Here is a 20,064-nt window from a genome sequence, read left to right as displayed (position 1 = left end):
AGCTTACTCGATCACTACTCGGTGCCAGATAAAAATATAAAGCCTACTCGGTGTCAGATAAAAATATGAACGATACATGCGGCACAGCCTCAAGCACCGAGCTGAAACAAGGGGAAATGTTGGTGGATGTATGCTTTAAGATGCACTATCTAGTAGTGTTCTTGCAGTAGCGTCGCAGCTGCAGTGTAATAAAAGCGTTCTCACAAGTCACAGAGATTACTCTTGTGCAGGAGCTATTTGGTCGTGAAGTTAAAGATTTAGGCGTGCCTTTAGCAGGCGTCGTTAGGCAATGAAGTTTGGAAAACCACGTAGTGTACGTTGGGGGGCTAGTTGGTACGACATTGAAACTGAAAGAAAACGGCGCGGGTGACGGAACACAAGTAGAAGAAGTTGACAGGACGGTTGAAAAACCACGAAGTTCGGTAACCACGCCAGTAAACCACGATGATTACCAACGGGAAATTTTTCTTCAAGAACCATAAATGTCAAATAAAATAATGCGCGTCAGCCAGCCCCAAGCAAGCCTCAGAGAAATGGCAGTAACTGGATCCTCATTCGGAACGCCGAAAAGACGCACGCTCCTAAAGGCATAAATGTATTCAATGTAAACGAGCGTGCGAATTCAATATCGCGTGCGAAGCCCCTTCGGTGCAGCTGCGATATTGAAAAGTGTTCACTGCGCATTCTAAAGTTACGGCAGAGCCAGCGTGACAACGTTACCGCAGGTAACTAAGTTGCACCAAATTGGCTAGTTTACGACGACGCCTGGTGATGACAACTGCAAGTTGGCTCCACCGCTACTTTTTGACAACCTTGAACTTGTATTTTGAGGCAGTTGCTAGCAACTGTACTTATTATTTTATGATAAAATAGCAAGAAAGCCCAAAGGCCACCCGCTGTCCCCAAGCTTTTATGTCGTGTTGGCCGATACGCTTACATTTTCTCCAGAGAGACGGTGCGCATCGACGCAACCCCTAGCACGGAGCCACAGCAAAGATGGACTATAGAAGCTGCGCGCAAGCAGTCAAATGCGTCGCTAGCACGCCACCGACGCGGCCCGCCGTCTACGCTGATGCTGCGCACCAGTTTCTAATTCTGATGCACAGCGCGTGTTCTCGTATGAACTTGGCGATAACAGAGATCCGCAACAAAGTGAATCTGGACTCCTTATCTTCCATCACAATTCGCTACTTGGAGCTGAACTGGCATTACGGTAACTCTGCTCAACGATTTCGGTCTACGGCTTAAAGAGAAACCTGCTTCGGCGTTTAGCGTTCCTTCTCAGTTATTGGCTAGAATGTTCTAAAATATTTTGGCAAATTTAAACTCCATTTAGGCAGTGATTGGAGCAACTCAGTCACACAACACAGAACTGGGCCTGATCGTCTCCGTCAAACCGTGACATCACGTGTCTGTATATTTACATGACTTTCTTTTTTTTTCCGAGGGCGGAGCGTTTACGAAGTGGTCCACATTTTTTCACGACTTTTAACGTGAGTAATTGATCTTTCAGCTCAATATGCGCGTAACAAAAGGGTTCTGCTCTAAAATGTTTAGCATGATGTGCTATTACTAGCTCTTTAGCGCGTTGTGTGCAGGCGCTCTGAACTTACAATCAAATAATTTATTTACAACTTACCTGTGGCTTGAAAATCAAGCAAGGGGGGGAAATTGTGCTATTTGTTTATGTGTCTGCTTATTCAAGATATTTATTGTTCAATAATAAAAACTCCATTCATAATATCACTTATGTTATATTTGACTGCATATTTGGCATTCAAATTAAAAGTCATGGCTATTTTTGGTTACTTTTAACTTGAGTTCCGGTTTAGATAGACAGTCGCCTTTGTACTAGCAACAACCACATGTACAATTGCACCACAAGACAACACGCAGGCACTGCTCGGCACCAACGCGCAGTGAACTTGGACCCCGCCAGTGCCTCTGGTGATGCACTAGCATTTCGTTGAAGCATTTTGGGCGCCGTTGTGACGACACGGAAGGCGCGGGTAATGAAGCACGTGATCAACGCGCTGATACGCTGGAGAAACGTCAGCACGAACTCATCGGCGAGAACTTTGCGCCATCTTGCAGGTAATGCGTCAACAATCTTCTGCGACGCTGACGCAGCTCAGAGACGCTAGCATGACCTTGACTGGATTTGAAGGTAAGATTCACGGAACGAGGCGTTTTCTGGGTTTGTACCAGGAGTAGTAGAGCTATCGCTCTAAAAGAAAGCGCTGATCTTGCGCCTTCGTTAAGCCATGAAACGATCCCTCCCCCTTTTTCTCTTCGCATACTCGCGTGCATTCGCTGTGGCATGACAGCGCACTATAGCGACGGGAAGTGGTAATGTCGGCACTAGTAGGCCCTAGCGCACGAAAGCACACTTAAGTGCGAGCGTCGACTAAGAATAAACCGGCTCGCACCTTAATACGCGGTTACAGGTGTAGGTGAGAAGGGCAAGCGAATTCGCCAGCGCACTGGTTCATAGGGCACTATACGTCAATTACTTGGCTCTTAGTTACCTCCTAAGAGCCCCTGATGGCATACCGCAGCAATTGATAAAACTCTCTGCTCTCCCCTGCTCCCTTCTCTTCCTTATCCTTAGATTTGTTTCTCCTAGAAATTCAAAATGGTCTCGAGAGAAGATTTCAGAGGTGTTGAATGTGTCAGAAAATCTGCAACTGCGCAAAGCTCCACTCTGTTCTGGTCTATTGTGAACGCTTTGCAGCCAGCTTGATAAGGCTAAAAAGTACGTCGGCTTCTGAATTTCTTATTTCAATAGAAAAAAATCGTGTCTAAAAGCATAAGCGAGACAATTCAGTAGTGTCAGAGTAAACCACTTTAACAACACATTTTTTATTGACCCCCAAGAGCAACGGAGGTTGCACATAAGAAAGAATGGACGGTGGCATGTAATGTCCCTCCTCCAAATAAAAACGCCTCGCAATGACAGTCAATATTGCCTCAGAAGAAATAGTGGCAATGTTTTTCCACTGAATTATGTTTACCAGCCCCGCTCGGCAATTTAATTAGGAGCAAAGTTCGTAGAACAACCTGTAAGCAAATGGCCCGTACTTGAAGTAGGCGAAATGAAAATGCGTCGCTAAGGTTATGATGATCATGAAAATTAATGAAAATTGTTTTAAGTTATTAAGAAGCGGGGAAACGGTGGTCCTGATAATTTGCAGCTGGTTGAATCGGCGTAGGGTGCAGGTACACACCTACGTTAAGATTGGAAGATCTGTCTGCCGCTCTTTTCTTTCTCTCTTTCTCTGTATATATATATATATATATATATATATATATATATATATATATAGATATATATATATATATATATATATATATATATAAGCCACCCTCTTTATATTCTGTCTCGAGCTGCCTACTGGCATGCATATGCGCTGGTAGCGCTTAAAATAAACGAGCATCTCAGAGCTCAGGGGAGGTTAAGGCAAACAAACAATTCCAGAGCCCCGAGGCGTAGTTGATGCGGCGCAAGGAATCCGACCTGTGTGCCTGATGAGGAGCACCCGGGGCCGGCCGTTGTCACCGTCCTCGGGCGAACCGTCCGGAAGCAGCGCAATGTTCCAGTCGAAACCTCCGAAGCAAAAGTAGGACGACTCGATTCGGGGGCTCTGCGCCCCTCCGGATCCTGTTGGCGTGCCGGGCGCCGAACCGAGGGGGCCCCAGTCTTTCTGCAGAAGCGAGAGCAGAAGCGTGGTCGCGCGTCATGCGGCAGCGGAAACAACTCGCTTCAGGCACTAGTGAAGACGAGCCGAGAGCAGGCTGCGCCTCCCTTACTTTGAAGCTTGGCGCAGCTGCCACGCTGTTCTCGAGCATCAGCGGCGCTTCGCTAAGTCATCGCCTACACTTAGTTTCTCGGCGTCCCTGTCAACGGCCGTGTACGGTGCGTTTGTGTATGTGTGTGTGTGTGTGTGCGCGCCCGTCCGAAAGTGTGAAACATGTACTCGCTATATACAATTTGGGGGATACAGAACGACGTACGCACGGCATTGCTGTCGGCTGGCAGGAAATAAAAAACGGTGGGAGCTCTCAAAGGGCGACTGCCAGTGAAGACATTCCCTAATATCGTTTACTCTGCAGCCGTAATCTTTCTTTCTTTCTTTCTTTCTTTCTTTCTTTCTTTCTTTCTTTCTTTCTTTCTTTCTTTCTTTCTTTCTTTCTTTCTTTCTTTCTTTCTTTCTTTCTTTCTGTTCGATCAACATCTGCTAGCATTCTCTATAATGACATCACAACAACGACTAATAAAAGAGCTATTTTTAATGAGAGTGATACTCCAGGCGGACCTTAAAACGGTAAGGTCATCGGCTCATGATGAGAATGAAATGAATAAATCATAAGTCAAATCAAACACTACCAACAGGTGTATTTTTTTAGTGTTAATTTGAAGGAGAATTACTGATATGAAATGGCTTTGAAAAGACCAACCCATTGGGCAGGCGATTACGCTAAATGTGTATTTAGGCGCCAGGAAAACGGAGGATGCTAGGCTCGAGTTATCTGCTGGAAGCAACCGTTGCCAAGCAAATGTGAATGATAACGTCGGAGAATTATTACACTAAACTATACACCAATAAGTTCTTGCTGCCACGTGAAGCTACTCTTCACATTATTCGGCTAAGCCTTGCTTGCTTGACATTGTGAGTCTTTCTAGCGATAACGCACCCAAAGAAAGCAACATTGGGTGGCAGAACACTATTTGACAATGTTCTAGTAAGAAGACTAGTAAGAAGACACACAGTAATTTTACATTGTGCCTGGAACATTTCTACGGACGCCGGGCAGAATTGTTTGCAGAGATTTTTCCTACCCACTACTTTTAACGCATTCAGCATGACGTGCCGTATCGCGAAAAACATGTCACAAGAATAAGGTGAGGCAAAGCTACGTTTTCTGGCCATCTGACCTTGTTATCCGCCCTTCGTTCAACACACACACACACACACACACACACACACACACACACACACACACACACACACACACACACACACACACACACACACACACACACACACACACACACACACACACACACACACACACACTTTGGTTGCTGTCTGGGTGTTGTTGTCTGGTGTTGTCTGGGTGATGACAACAAAAGGTCAAACACTGCGGCGACATGAAAATTTAGCAGACACCGTTATCTATACGAATCACATATCAAGAAAAACAAAGCCAACTACATCACAACAATACGCAGCACGCGTATAAAAACCATACAAGGTGTGGTCGCACCCTGCACCTGACAAATGCCGTAGCAGGCAGGTATGTAAGGGCGTAAAGATTTATCTAGGGTCCACTTAAGAACAAATATTGAAAAACCGAATACAAGGCATCTTGCATAACGGTCTAAAATAGTATGTACCCTCTGTTGCATTTGAAAACAAAAAGTTTTGCCTGTTACTAATAGCATGTTAAGTCGTTATTTCGCATTCTTACAACTAGAATAGCCGTGTTTCTCTCGTAAACAACGTATAATAGTTGCATCCGTGTCGCTTACTCACATTTTCTCATGCAAAGATCCCTCGCAGCCATGAGCTATGGCATCTCCTTCTGTATGTCCAAACTCATATGTATCACCTTTAAAAACAATAGACGTTGATTGATTGATTGATTGATTGATTGATTGATTGATTGATTGATTGATTGATTGATTGATTGATTGATTGATTGATTGATTGATTGATTGATTGATTGATTGGACAGCATGTTCAGTTCCCCAACAAGACGCTATGTTATCAAGAACAAGCAGTATTTCTGACACAATGCAAGAAGCGTGTCCATGGTTCAGGGATGCTTCAGGCTACGCTCAAACGAGAATTATGAGGACGGAATGGTATCGCCCACAGGTCGTGATCAGAAAGCGTAGTAGAAAACTGTGATTTCAAATTTTTTCGCAGCACGGACGTCTGAACGACCAAGTTACAAGATGTCACAAACAAGACGCGTTGTCGGTAGGAGGGCCTTTTAATTGGCTGAACACAGTTGGTTGCGCGTGGTTTCACATGGGTTCGCATCAGGGGCTTGTTCCTGATGGCGAGCGTGAACCGAGGCTAAGCGCGCCATCATGACGCCGCGTAAAAGGCGCCACGCACCTGCTGTCCCGCACCGCTGCCCCTGTGGTGGTGGTGATGGTGGTGGTGGTGATTGAGCAGCTGCGGAGGCACACGGATGTCTGTTTCAAACACCGTCATGGCGTTGGCCAGCGACAGCTCCAGCAGGAATTCGCCCGTCTCGTCCGAGAAGCGCCGAGACTGCAGGTCCGAGATGAGGATCCAACGGGCAGCGCCATGCGTCGACTCTTCCGCCGAGAAGCGAACCTGTATCCGCGGTTTGGCATGCGTGGTTGGCTAAACATGGAGCTTATGCATACTATTATCAAAGTATTCCCTCAATTTGGTTGCCATGGCTAGAAACAAAAAAAAGGAGCGCAAAAAAAATTGTACGCGGATGGAAGTGGCACAGGGCTATCAGGCAGGCAGTATAATATCCGCGTGCGCATTGCACAATGTGTCATGATATCAAACATTAACACAACCCTGACGTTTGATATTCAATGAATTTTCCTTTTGCAACAGTGCCCTAGACAGACATGGCGCGAGTCATCTTGATTACATTATTAGGACAATAAATAGAGGGTATAATTTCGTTAGGATATTAAACTGTTTACAACACGCGGCTAAATCCGAGGTGTAAGCACCGTTTCGTTGACGCACGGAGAAAACGTAAGCTAGCTTCTGCCCCGAGGAGAAATAGCGTCCCTTATGATGCCTTAATGCACCGTGCGATGAATGCTAATGTGTCTATCCACCGACGCACCGACGTGTCTCGCATGATGGCACGCTCGAAAAACAAAACTAAAACATGAACACTGTTATTTTTTAAATGTTTTTTTTTGTACTTGATTATTCGTATTGATTTTATGAGTGTGTACCATGCCCCCCCCCCCCCTCCCGGTTATGTAATGCCCACGGGCCTTTGGTGTACATGAATAAATATTTCGCACGCACTCGAATTAGGCTACTCACCTGCTTTTCGGAGAGGGCTTCGTTCTTCGAGAAGTGCTCGCGATTGAGCAAGGTGAATGTGAAGTCCAGGTAGCACTTCCATCCGGGAGCGGCGTTCCGAATTCGGAGCAACACCCCGAGCACCTGCGGCGACATAACACGGTCAGGAAAAGAAATAAGTTATAATGCGTGGTTTATCTCAAGGTGCAACGACTTTGAAGTATTAGGGAAGCAATGCTACGTCTGTATTTGCGTTCTTCGCATAAGATGCATACTTTCTGTCAGCGTACAAATGGGAACTAACGCCATTGCTGATGCTGCATTTTAAGGCAGACTGCTCATTTCGTCTTTTCTTTTTTTCTCACTTTCAGTATTTTCAGTATTTCGTTTCACTACGACCAAAAAAAAAAGTGAACTATCTGCGGCCAAACTTATTCTTCCGCGAGAGCACGTATAACGTGAATGTAAGGACGTGGTCAACTTGAGCATAATAAGGGGATTTTTATTGCCCAACTTGCACATCGTTACGAAGGTACATCTTTAACGCAAGCAACGTTTTGTTTGGCTTTCTAGTTGTCCTTCTTTATTCTAAAATCACGCTCTTAAAATCCGGCAGGCACGTGCACCGGTATACTATACCTTCAACATTGTGCAAGGGCACCAGATTTAACGCTACATATCCGCTCCTGGCGCGACGCCATTTAAGAGGGAAAAAAGGCACTTCCTGGATTTAACAACGCGCGAAAAAAAAAGACTCAAGGTATTAGACCAGCTTGGAAAGACGCAGCGGTGTTAAGAAATCTTTGTCTCTAGGAACATGGCGGTAACTAAGGCGAGTAGGCCCTTTCTGGGGAGTTAGACGAGCTTGCGTGGGCGCTGCGCGCGTGTACAGCTCTCGAGCAGAAAAAGCTGAGCCCAGCCGTAGATAAACCGGAGCGCCCGTTAGCCGTGATGGAGCCGTTGCGGTAAGGAATACGAGAGGAAAAAAAAGAAAAAAAATAGCACTACAGTTGGCTGAGACAACGACGAGAGGGGTTCCTCGAAGAGAACCGTCTCTTCGGCGTCCGACGACAGCACGGTGCGTCTGTGTGGCGCCAACATCCACCCAAACAAAGGCGAACATTGCTGCACGCAATTTCACCCGAAGGTGGCTCCGCAAGATGTCGACTTTTACCTAAATGCGCCCTCCTATGCACCGTCCTCCGCTGCCTCGACTGCAGTATGTCGACAAAATTACGACCATTGACTTCTTGTGTAAAAAAAAAGAAAGAAAAAAAAACATTGCTGATTCCTCCGTCATAGGAATCGGTATAACATGAAAGTGAAACGTGTCTTCACAGAAGTGGTGCGTATTGTATAGTGATATATGAGAGCTTGTACAATGTCTATTCGTGTTTGGCAGCTATAGCACCGTTTGACGTGGATGCACCCATGTTGACGCCTAGTGGCATGTCTCCATCGCGACGACTAACGCCCATGATTATGATTAAACCGTTGTGGTAGCTGAAGCTGTGAACATATACTGGGACACCGCGAATCGTGAATCTCGCGTAAAGATCACATCAACAAGCTCATAATCAACACTTGTACCCGATATGCACTTCGTCAAAACGTCTGCAATTAAGGAGAGAAACGGCACGGTGTGCGCTTTCTAGCAATGGGTAACCGACGCCGGTGCTCATACATACACTACCACACAGCGCTTCAGTAACACGGGAAGCAGAGGTTCCTAGCTTGAGCCACAAACGCGTGCGTCCCTCTGGCCTCCCTCTCGCTCCACCCAGGCACAACATTCGCCCGTCGAAATCGTGTCCTTTCTGCAACGCGTATTACAGCAGTTTTGTTAGTCAGTCCTCTCGCAATCGAAGCAGTCGGCGGCGGAGAAATCCCGTTGGTGCATGTGGAAACTGCACTATTCCGATAAGCCGGCGCACGCTAACACGAAGCGAAAGGCAAGAAACATAACTGCGTCTAGGGTGCATCGGCGACGCCAGCGCAGCCAGTGTCCCTCGCTGGTATCGAGACGATTTAACCATGACCTCCGATATTGCGTGCAATCTCGGAATAAGCGCTAGTAAGTGTCGATCGTGACGCATTACTTCTTTTCACCTCACACAGACGGCGGCACCGCCCCGCTCCTCCCTGCTTACCTACACCGCCAACAGAGCGCGCCGTACGAGAGACAATGTGTGAAAGATATGGAGCGTTCGTGAAGTGTCCAGCCCTGCCAAGGTAGCTTAGTCGGTTGAGCGTCGGCCGCTTACCGTCGCGGCCGCAAGGCCGTGGGTTCAATTCCCAGCGGCGGATCTTTTTCTTGGTTTTTTCTTTCTCACCCGTTGGCGTCCATTTTATCAACGTCATATCCGTAACGGAAGTACTTGATGGAACCCAGCATAAAACACTTTCGTGTTTAAAAAAGCAGCAAACATTAAGACAGCTTCGCCCCTAGTGGTGTCAAGCCTGAAGGAAGTGCTGAGCTGGCCGGCCTTCCTTGTTTCTCCTTCTCTCTGCCATTATTTTCTCCCTCTTTCTACCTTTCTTTCTCTTTCTTCCTTTTCCCCTCTCTCTCTCTTTCTTCAATTCTCTCTCTGCCTTGGTCTGCTTTCTCTACCTTTTTTGTGTCTATTTCTTTCTCTGTCTACCTTTTCTGTCTGCCTCTCTATTTCTCTCTCTATTTTTTTTTGGATCTCTCTTTTTCTCTCTATCCCCGTTCTTCTCTTCAAGAACGGGGAGACGTCTTACCCGGACGTCTAGGAAGCGCTCGGAGTCAAAAGAGAGAGAGAGAGAGACAAACAGAGGAAAAGGAAATAGCAGGGAGGTTAACCTGGTAGTAATAGCCGGTTTGCTGCCCTGCAGAGGGGTGCGAACATAGGGGTCGGAAAGAGGACAGAGAGACAGAGAGACATAAAATAAGAACAAAACAAAACAAAAAATGCTCAATGCTATGCTAGGAACTGCTTCGCACATACACGCTCTCTGTGGCTCATACCCGCCGAGCTTTCCGTCGGCTGTGGACGGCGTAACGAAAAGCTTAACAGCTCTACTGTAAAAAAACATGCACGCCACATGCGTATGACATCCCTACAAGAAAGCATTCAACGATCGTCTTAGAAGAGCTCCACCTTCAATGCCCGCCTATGATCAAAAATTAAGCTAAGTCTTTAAGTATAGGGGGGCTTTTGCGCCCCTATACTTAAGATAGGTCACTGTGCAGGAAGCTGCGAAACACAGGTAAGGCAAAATTTTTCAAAGTACAATTGTTTTGCAAGTTTTATTGAAGGTATTTCCTTTGTTAGAGAAAGCTTACCTTGGCTGACTTGAAGACGTTGTGCTCATTGTATAGAGGGCACACGAGCTTCTTCAAGGTTTGATCACTTCGCCTACCTCGCTCATTCAAGATTTGACAAAGCGCCAATTTATTATTTACACCGTCTTGGTAGGGGGCGGGGCAAGGGTAGAACCTGCCTTTCTCTATGTTGCTTTGTTTGTTCAACTCGCTTTTTTTTTGTATTACTGTCGCCGATGTTTTCCACCAATTAAAGTACGGTACCGTTGGCGTTCTCAGTATCCATCAAGCTTCTCTGCTCAAAATGCGAGGAAATTAACCAACACGGTTTATTCGTTGTTCAAGTCGTTTTCTCTTTACTTTATTTTGTTTCTTTCTGAGTTACGAAATAAAGATAACGCAGCCAAGATCCTGTAAGGGTCGGTCGCAACACATATAATGGCCACCATAAGTGTGTGCATGTAGAGTGTGTAGCTGCATGCATGCTTCCAGGTGTATGAAACATGCACGTGCTGTGTTGGTATTAAATAAGTGCATGCCACGTGGTGGCTGCCTCCATCTTGTTCATACATTATCGCCTTTCCTTCCTTTTCTCCGCCTGTCGTAACGAGGAATCGCTCTCTCGCGTGCATTCTCAAAATTTGGGACTGGTCTGTTCATCTTCTTGAATGAATAAAACGCGCGAAAGAACGAGGACGAACAGAAGAAACAACAGACCACGGCGCTGGCACATATACACTTGAAAACCGCAATAACGAAATCGGCGGGGAAAGCACAAAATTTCGCTCTTGCGGGAATTTCGTTGGTGCGAGAATGCGGCAGAAAAGACATGGAATTTACAAAAAAACACATCTTATTTCCAAAACTCAGTAAGTTTGCTTTGGCGGGCCTTACCATGCTGCAATTTTATGCCTCTCGATCGGGAATCTCGCTTTCCACGGCACAAAGTTCGCCCCATGCACTGGTCAGTGACGGCGGCACTGCGCTGTCACCAGTACCGTCATCAAGTGCGCCTGCAGGCGAACCTTCTTCCGGCTCCGCTGCATGAGCGCAGATCAGCGCAGAATCGTGGACAGCGAGCTGCACGCAACGCCTAATTCTTCGGCGATGTCCATTTTTTTTCCTGCCCTTTCCCACCTCACTGATCATTGCAGCCTTATCTTCCAGCGTGATGAACTTCCGCTTTTTCGTTGGAGGCGGCATCTTCGACGGCAGCGAAATCGGACGAAGCAATCGCAACACACAGTTCACGTTGCACCAAGCGACCAAGCAAACGCTCCACAAATGGCTCCACACACGCGACCATGTGCGCGCAAAGCCAACAAAGCCAAGCACAGAGCCAAGCCAACGAACGAAACTCCATGAGGAATGTGGATTTGGCTACGTCGTCCGCGATAACGTGTTTCGGCAAGCCATCATCATCATCATCATCATCATCATTGTCGCCAGCTTTATGTTTTTTTGAAAACAATGATGGCGGCTGCTTCTCAAGTGCGCTGTAGCAATAGGTTTGCACAATTTAAGTGTAGCATGAATGCATTTCAGCAGTTTTCAAATGTAGTTAATGTTGCGAGAGTAGATTATTCGCGCAGTCGTGTTTCAAAAATTTCGTTAATGAGGGACTGCGATATGAATATATTTCGTAGACGCGAGTTACGAAATGCATTGACTCCTATGGGCGTTCGCCGGTGCTCCGCAAATATTTCGTTGCGGTGAGAATTTGCTTCCCTCGGGATTTCGTTATCGCGGGTTTCGACTGTAATGGCCATCTAATGGTTCATCTTCGTTGTTTCAGCAGGAGTAACAAATCACCTTCACTCTATCGTTTTGCCTGTGCTGTCTGGCGCAGGTGTCCGTGCGGAATGCGGCAGCACGCAACTAGTCAAGCGCTACACTATGCAATTAACGCCACTCTTTTAGGAGAACTCCATTTGGGATTAACACTTGCTCGAAGCTTTGCGCTGTTTGAATTAACACTCCTAAGAAGCTTCTTGCTTGTTTCTCAATTATCAGCCAATTAAAAACAAAACTGAATAGAATCAAATAAAAGCAAATCGCGTATTCTATGCGCATATTTTTTTTTTTTCTCTCGAATGATTGCGCATTCAAAACACGTGAGATAGTAGGGAGTTTTCGAATAGGGGCCCCAAACGTTTTGGGGCCCCAAAGAAATAGCGTCGAGGCCACTGCGCATGCGCTAAACCCAAACAGCGTTTGGGTCTTGCGTTGGGGACGCTATTTTATGAATTTAGCGGGAGCCCCAAAGCCTGTCGCAAAAGCTTTGTGTCAAACAAACATCACGGCGCCTACTGAAGCGATGGCACTTGGCGCAGACAAGAGTGACCTAGAATAGGGGGAGTGCCCAAAGCGCCGCAGACCCTATTCGAAAACTCCTAGCTCCTGTTTGACCCAAAGTGAGCACACGCAAAGGGCTTTGGGACCCCAAAATTTTGGGGCTCCTATTCAAAAACTCCCTAATTTCAAAAGATCACTGGAAATATCACCCCTTTCGGATTCTCATAGCCTAAAGGGCAGCAGCAATTAGCGAATGCAGTGAGGTTAGTTGGTGTTGATGAATTTGCTATGACATAGTCACTATAGGGGAGAAAAAAAGAATCCTCTTCCAACCTTTTTTCGGTTAGGTTTTTTTTTGCGCTAGTAACAATGTCACAGCAAATGCATTAAGGGCGATACTTATACCCCTGTCACACGTGCCCCAACGAACGTCGTTTAACTCCATACATGTAAAACTTCATTAGGAAGTTTGACGGAGATGGAGTTGTGGCCATGTCGCACGCCGCTTTTACGAGCTTTAGATAGAAGCCTCAAGGGGCAAATTAGGCGCTGCTGCGCCTACGTCTGCACGCGAGATTTCTCGTCTAATCACGCTGAAAATATTCTAAATCCTACGTGTGATTATAAAACTGTAACTTATTTTACTCGAAACAAAAAAAAAATGCTTTGGCAGAAACGCGTACCTGCAAGGGCGTCGGCAGCAATGTTGACAGGGATGCCGGCAACACTGCACATATGTTTTGGTACTCTTTTCCTCTACGTCCGCTGGTTGTCAAACACCCCGCAAGTTTTAATCGATTTCACTGTAGATAGGATGTGCACATGCCTCACGTTCAGTTCATGAAGCCCCTTGCTGCTGATGGGTCCCGCAACCGTTCTCATGTGCTGCCGGCACGACCGCAGGGGATCACGGAGAATCCACGTCACTCATTGTTATGACTTTTGCTAATGTTGAAGTAGAATAAGGAGCACCGCGATAAGAACGGAACGAGATGCACAGACGTAAACGCAACGGCGAGCACGCACACTCGGAGACAGTCATTCAAAGTGGCGGCACGACGGTTTTTTTCCGAACCATAGTGAGGAGTGTATGTGCGCTTATACACGTAGTTCTTTTTTTGGATAAATGCATGTTATGGATGAATTACGCAGCGAAATAACATTTAATATTGATAAAATTTATTATTGTGCTGACTGCAGCGGTTTTGTACTTGCAATTTTTTACGTAACTACAGATTACTCTGGACGAGACTATTTACTCCATTCCGCCGCTAATGGAGATCGCCGAACTCGCTTCGTGAGAAGCCGTGTTTAACTTCCTCGGCGTAAGAGAGACCATGCGACACGGACCGCACCTCCCTTGACGGAAAGACGAGGGAGCTGGACGGAGTTAGCGAGTGCCCGCGTGACAGGTTTATTAGTAGGAAGAGAAAAAAAGGGACATATACCTAAAATCCCCCTTTCTATGTGAGTTCAAGATACAGATATGCATAAGAGGCCGAAATTGTCTTAAGTGAATATTAAAGGGAAACACCAAACCTGTTTAAGAACACTGAATTCTCTGAGAATTCTGTTGTCGAGAATTTCGCCGTATAGGCTCATTATTCGAATACAAAATTAGCCAAAATCTTATTTTTTCAATTTTAAAGGTTCGTTAAAAAACCGTGAGATTGCCGGCTAACACGCCGGATGATAAATTAATGAAACTGGAGCTCCACAACACTATAGCCGAGATAATTGAAACTCAGAAAAATTGCCCACAGATAGAGACCCTCTGGAACAAGCGGTCAAGTAGAACAATACTCGAAGAGGTAGGGTGGCACTCAACCGAATCCAGAAATTCGGGTGAAGACACAGTTCAACTAAAAGATAGCACTCGTACACATCCAGTGCACAACCTGGAAAGAATAAAGGCAAGGGCCAAATCTCTCCTGCGAGAGATGGAAAAGGACAGATAACATATGGCTTTTGTAGATGCTGCATAGGTTAGAGTAAAGAAAGCCTTTACGGCAGCAGTAGTAGACGCAGATGGACTCACTCGGGATGCTATTACAATCATGACTAAAGACGCGACAGTCGCGGAACAAGTAGCGATAGCATCGGCTTTAAGGAAAGTAAGTGGGCGCGAATTTACAGTGGCTCTAATACGGCTATTGGACACTTTACCAAAGGCTTTGTAACCAAAAAGGCTGCCCAGTTGATCGGTGAGATGGACAGCCAAGTGACCGAAATACGCTGGTTTCCTGCATATATGAGGTCTGTTGATCTGTCTCGGAAGAATTTAAACGAGATGGCTAACGCAGCTGCGCGAGTACTTATACTATCCGTGCACTACGCGACCAGGATCCCAGTACTATGTAGGAGAAGAGGGAGCGATTGCTTACATAATCACGAAGCATTACTACATAAACAGAAGAGAATTCCCAGTGTCACACGCAAAGCTCAATAGAGCTCAAGCGGTGGCTCTGAGATTGTTACAGACAAGAACTTATCCGAGTCGAAACTTTATAAGCAAGATATATCCAGAAAGAGAGGTAGAAATCAATTGCGATAAGTGTAATGGCATCATTATTCTGGACCACGTGCTCTGGTAGCATCCTGAGGCTTTCAATGACACAGACAACAGCTCTCAGCATAGCTAGCACGCCTCGATGACCAGCCGCTTTCTGAACAATCAATTTTGGAGTGCCGGAACGTTCTAGCTTCCAACCAGAAAGCGACGAAGGCGCTGCTGAAGTTTCTCCGCTCAACTGACCTCGCTAAACGACTATGATGCTCCCGTGCTTGAGTGTGTGTCCGTTTTTTTCTTTAATTTTTTTTTACTCTTTTTTTTCCTTCTTTACCTTTCTGTCCCCCCTTACGGTTTGCTACCCCAGTGCAGGGTAGCAAACCGAAAAACTTTTCGTTAACCTCCCTGCCTTTCACTTAACCTTTCTCTCTCTCTCTCTCTCTCTGTGGCTTTCACAGACTGTGTCAAGGAAGAGACCGGTGGCGACGAGTCATCCACAGTGGAGTGCTAGATCAAGTACAGGCCTCCCAGAAGGCCCACGAAATGGCGTAAGGTTAAACCTTACCGACGTGGGAGCCGCCTGCGTAAACCTAAGGGTTGACCTTCAGGACCCGAATAAAGTACATCATACCATACCGTACGCCATACCATCAACACCTAAATGACGGAATGACGTCACGGATTTCATAGAAGTTCGTATTTTCGTATTCTTGCCCAATTGGCTCAATATTATTTCCCGAAGCTTGCTGTGTGAATTATCTGGCTCTCTTAGAACATACTGCAATTAATTTTTTTCCTATAAGAAATTATGTAGGCCATACTAGACACTGTCAGTGTATAACGTTACAGCTAGTTAGTGTGGGAACCTCAAGGCGACGTCGCAAACAGTTTTTTTTTTTTTTTTTTGCGCGCATTCTATAGCTTACAGTGCATCTTCGCGCTGCAACATTGATGCTTTTGTCATTGTGAAAGGGTAATTTACTAATACGCAAAAAAAAAAGTTTTTCTCTTTAGTGCCCCTTTGAGAAGACCAGGAACTTCTCTCAAAGAATGTTGCCTTTACGAAATTTTTTTTTGTTTGCCTTAACCAGACCAGAAAGGAGTATGAGGAGATACAGCCCCAGGTCGTTTTGGCCAAAGGCATTCTGACGATTTTTCAATCCCTCCTAATTCCATTCCTCACCCGCGTTCAGAACTGGGAGTGGGCTCAACACAGCATAACAAGTCACCACAGTACAGAAGCAGGAAACATCGCGCAGGAAGTTTGCGCGGTCAATTAAACAAAAACACCCGAACACGATGTTTACTGCTAGTGCGCGTTGCTCCGGGGAATCGGAACTCGGTTACCGTGTGCGAACGCCGAGCGACCGCTGAAACTGATCTCGCGATTTCTTCAACAGCCCGCGGCGCCAGCCTGAGCTTGAAGTGGAAAGCGAAATCGTCCACCTGAGAAGGCAGCAGCTGCACAAGATCGCACGCTTCGCTTAACGGAAAGATTGTTCATACCGGCCGAGGTTAAACCCTGGATATTTGCAGCGCTGCATTGTGATGTGCGTGAGCAGATCTGGCGATCCGGCCGCCGAACGTAACCGTCCGTTGTCCTGATGACAAGCGCTATAAACGGCATTTGGTATACGTTCTTTGTTTTCGTTTTTCCTTTTACCTCAATCTTTCGGCCTGTTTCGTCGAATACGTGCCCCGAAGAAAAAAAAAAACAAGAAGAACGATGCCGACCAAAAAAAAAAAAAAGCAGCCAGGCGCTTTCCGTTTCTTGCAGCTCCAGCGCGGCCCATTTCTCCGGAATCAGGGCCGCTGAAACAAAAGGCTGAAGCACGAGGCGGCGCCGCGGTCCGTTTCTTCGCGGCTTGCGAAACTCAGCCGAAAGGCGCCGCTTTCTCTTCTTAGCTCAGTATCTAATTGAAGCCTGCGCTGAAGCACCGCAGATTATGTCCTCGGTAGAGTATAACGTCCCCAGGAAAAGTTCAGGCTCAGTGGTTCAAAGGCGAAACACAAAACCGGGGTCTCGGTGAACGAAATGAGCACCGGTGCGAGGAAAGGCCGAAGGCAAATAGTCGTAAGGGGGGGGGGGAGGTCATGGCGACGGCAGTGATTGCGAGGTTGAGCAATCGTTGCGACAAATGTACGTGCGGACGTGAGGAAGAGCAGCGCGGCTCCGTCGAAGGCGGCTAACAAAAATTGAGGGTTAACTCGCGAAGGAAGAAATGCACCGAATTCGATCGTATCAAATGAACCTGTTCGAATAAACCGAGCAAGGATAAACACGCTAAGAAGCTGCAGCTTTCTGAGACGTAAAAAAAAAAAGAAAGTATACTGATGGCGTTTGCACCCACTGGCCCCGCGCATATAATGAAATCTCTCGCTGTCCTTGCGCTCTGCGCGAACACAGGCGCCGGCATAAATAAAAGGTCCTTTCTAAGAGTTGCACAACGTGTTGGTCAACATCTGTGTTCTGTAACATTGTGTCACAATGCACTCAAAATAGCATCAAAGTGTCGGCAGCAGTGACACCATTGTAGGATAGCTTGCGTCAACAAAAACGATCTCAGAAATCTTTGGTCAGCACGAATGGTCGCCATCTGGTCTTTTAGTTTGTTTCCAATGCACACGTCACAAGGCTTGCTTCGGACGCTTTACCCAATGTTTCTTTTATACCTATTTTTTGAAGGTGCCCCATCGCGACGTGCGCTAGCTGCAGAACCAAGATTCCTTTTCCCATTATGTAGTTACTTTTTTTTACTTTTCTCTTTGAAAACGGCAGAAAGGTCATTTTCTTTTCGCTGTGTATGTAGTGGCTCACCACTCTAAAGACACAAGACGATCATACATAACAGTGGGAAGATGAGTGCCGATATTAGAACATGTAGCAGACCTTTTAACACTCCGTAAGTGATGTCGACTAGTCTTTAATATCGTTGTTTTTTTTTCTTTTCTGTGGGGTCACCACGCGGCATAATATCTTCATGCAATTAAGAATAAGCATGTAGCCCGGTTTAGGTAATATTGATAACAAGCGTCAAAAGCTGGGCGAGTTGGTGAGGTTTCATCTTCTAGCAAACTGCGCGGCGACGGGACACAAAGAAGGAGCTCCGTCTGTTTGTCTTTTTCGTCTGTCTCTTTCGTTCCTTCTTTGTGTCCCGTCTGCCGCGCAGTTTGCTAGAAGATTAATATTGATACTACAAAAGCGACTTATAAAATGTGTTGTTCGTTAGGCATCGTTCTATAGTCCTTATGAGCATCATACAGCTAAGTACACTTTCGAGAACTGTCTTTGTCCCAGAGAATGTGCGAAGTAGACTGCGGACATTCGCTACAAACGCAGCGCACTTCGGACACTAGTCTTCCTACGGTTGACTTCCAGTGATGGCAGGTGAAAGAGAGCCGCCACGGCCTTCTCCGTAGAAAGGCTGCCTCCATTCGAGATAGATTGTGGGGAAGAGAGGGCAGGCGGATGAGAGCACGCGGGTCTCGCCGAAAGATGGGTGTTCAGGCAATGAGAAGAGGCGGGGTCAGGGGAAATGTAAGGACGAGGAGTTAAAGGTGGCGAGAAATAGTGAACCTTGGCTACCCGCAAAAGAACGTGGCAAGGACATCAGCAAGGCCATTACTGTGGCCACGACCAATGCACTCAGTCGACAGTTGTTTGGGAACTCTGTGAATCTTCTGGCATATATACGTAGCTTTTCTGTTACTTGTTTCGGCTGCCTGACTGTGCGGTGGCTGTCAGTATATAAACGAGAGCTTTGTTGTCTTTAGGCAAAATGACGCGGGCAGTGGGCTATGATTTTGCTTTAGCAATAACAAATAATTATTGGCTGATCAATGGCTTTCTTCTCTTTGCTATTTATTTTTTAGGTCTGCATTTCTTGGTTTGCACTTTTATCGATCGGTCGCTCTTTTTTGTTTTAAGATTAAACATGGCATCTTAGCTCTTGCTGGTTCGTGCGGCAAAAAGTTAAATCCACCGTCGCATGGCGCCTATAGGGATTAGAAAAGTAAGCAGCTGCCGAGACATGACTGGTGTAGCTACCTGTCGGTAAAGGGGACAAGGCGAACAGCGAGGTTCCAAAGCTTACTCGAATGATGAGGACCAAAAGTGTCAGTCTGATTCCGAAACAAAAATAGGGCACAAGGAAGTAAGCACGGATGATATTCCAATATAGCTTTTAGAGCAAAAAAAAAAAAAAAACGCAGGTCACCGTAGTCAGGTCGCTTGCCACTTTCTTATATATTATCACGTTTGCGTACAACACGGCAACGCAGGAAACAACGCGATTTTCACCTTTCCGCCTTGTTTACGGACGCAACGTGCAAACCATGCTCGATGCTATGCTTCCGTGCGATCATAGCGATGAACTTGCTCCAGACGCCGAGCAATACACCCAGTACGCCGAAGAAGCTCGTCAAGTGGCTCGCGTAAACATCAGTCATCAACAAGACGCAGATGCGCGACGTTACAACCTTCGCCGTCGAAACGTCGCCTACCACCCTGGAGACCGAGTGTGGGGGTGGACACCTATCCGACGACCAGGCTTGTCTGAAAAACTTCGAGCCGCTATTTCGGACCGTACAAGGTTCTCCGACGTGTCAGTGACCTCATCTACGAAGTATTTCCGGACGGCGCAGTGTCTTCACGTCGACAACTTCAGCCCGAAACCGTGCCCGTCGTACGACCTCAAGCCGTACTCACACAGTAGCCCTTGTGCGTTCGCGCTACTTCTGTTACCATGAGGACTCCTGTGGTTGTTTTCTTTGTATTTTACTGTTGCACATGGCGCAAGTGTCGGTGCGTCATCTTATTTTCCCTGCGGCTAGTGGACTTAGTCTCTGGTTCTCTGCGTCTGCGCGTGTTTGTAGTATATGTTTTTTTTACAAGCATCGAGTCGATGCTTTTCAAAGGGGGGACTAATGCCGCA

General features: G+C 46.4%; 1 protein-coding gene across 1 annotated transcript in view; it reads right to left on the bottom strand.

The window, feature by feature from the left end:
* Positions 1 to 20,064, bottom strand: part of LOC119371946 (uncharacterized) — a 231,328-nt gene that overhangs the window by 29,347 nt on the left and 181,917 nt on the right. Inside the window, exons 3-5 of the mRNA XM_037642396.2 lie at positions 7,062 to 7,184; positions 6,129 to 6,353; positions 3,518 to 3,704 (exon numbers count right to left, since the gene is read on the bottom strand). Coding sequence (XP_037498324.1) covers positions 3,518 to 3,704; positions 6,129 to 6,353; positions 7,062 to 7,184 — 535 coding nt within the window. The remainder of the gene's footprint in view (positions 1 to 3,517; positions 3,705 to 6,128; positions 6,354 to 7,061; positions 7,185 to 20,064) is intronic.

Source organism: Rhipicephalus sanguineus, chromosome 1 (assembly GCF_013339695.2).
Source record: "Rhipicephalus sanguineus isolate Rsan-2018 chromosome 1, BIME_Rsan_1.4, whole genome shotgun sequence".
In the NCBI taxonomy this organism is placed as follows: Eukaryota; Metazoa; Arthropoda; class Arachnida; order Ixodida; family Ixodidae; genus Rhipicephalus; species Rhipicephalus sanguineus.
Note: the sequence above shows the minus strand (reverse complement) of the source record. Positions and strands in the feature narration are given on the sequence as shown.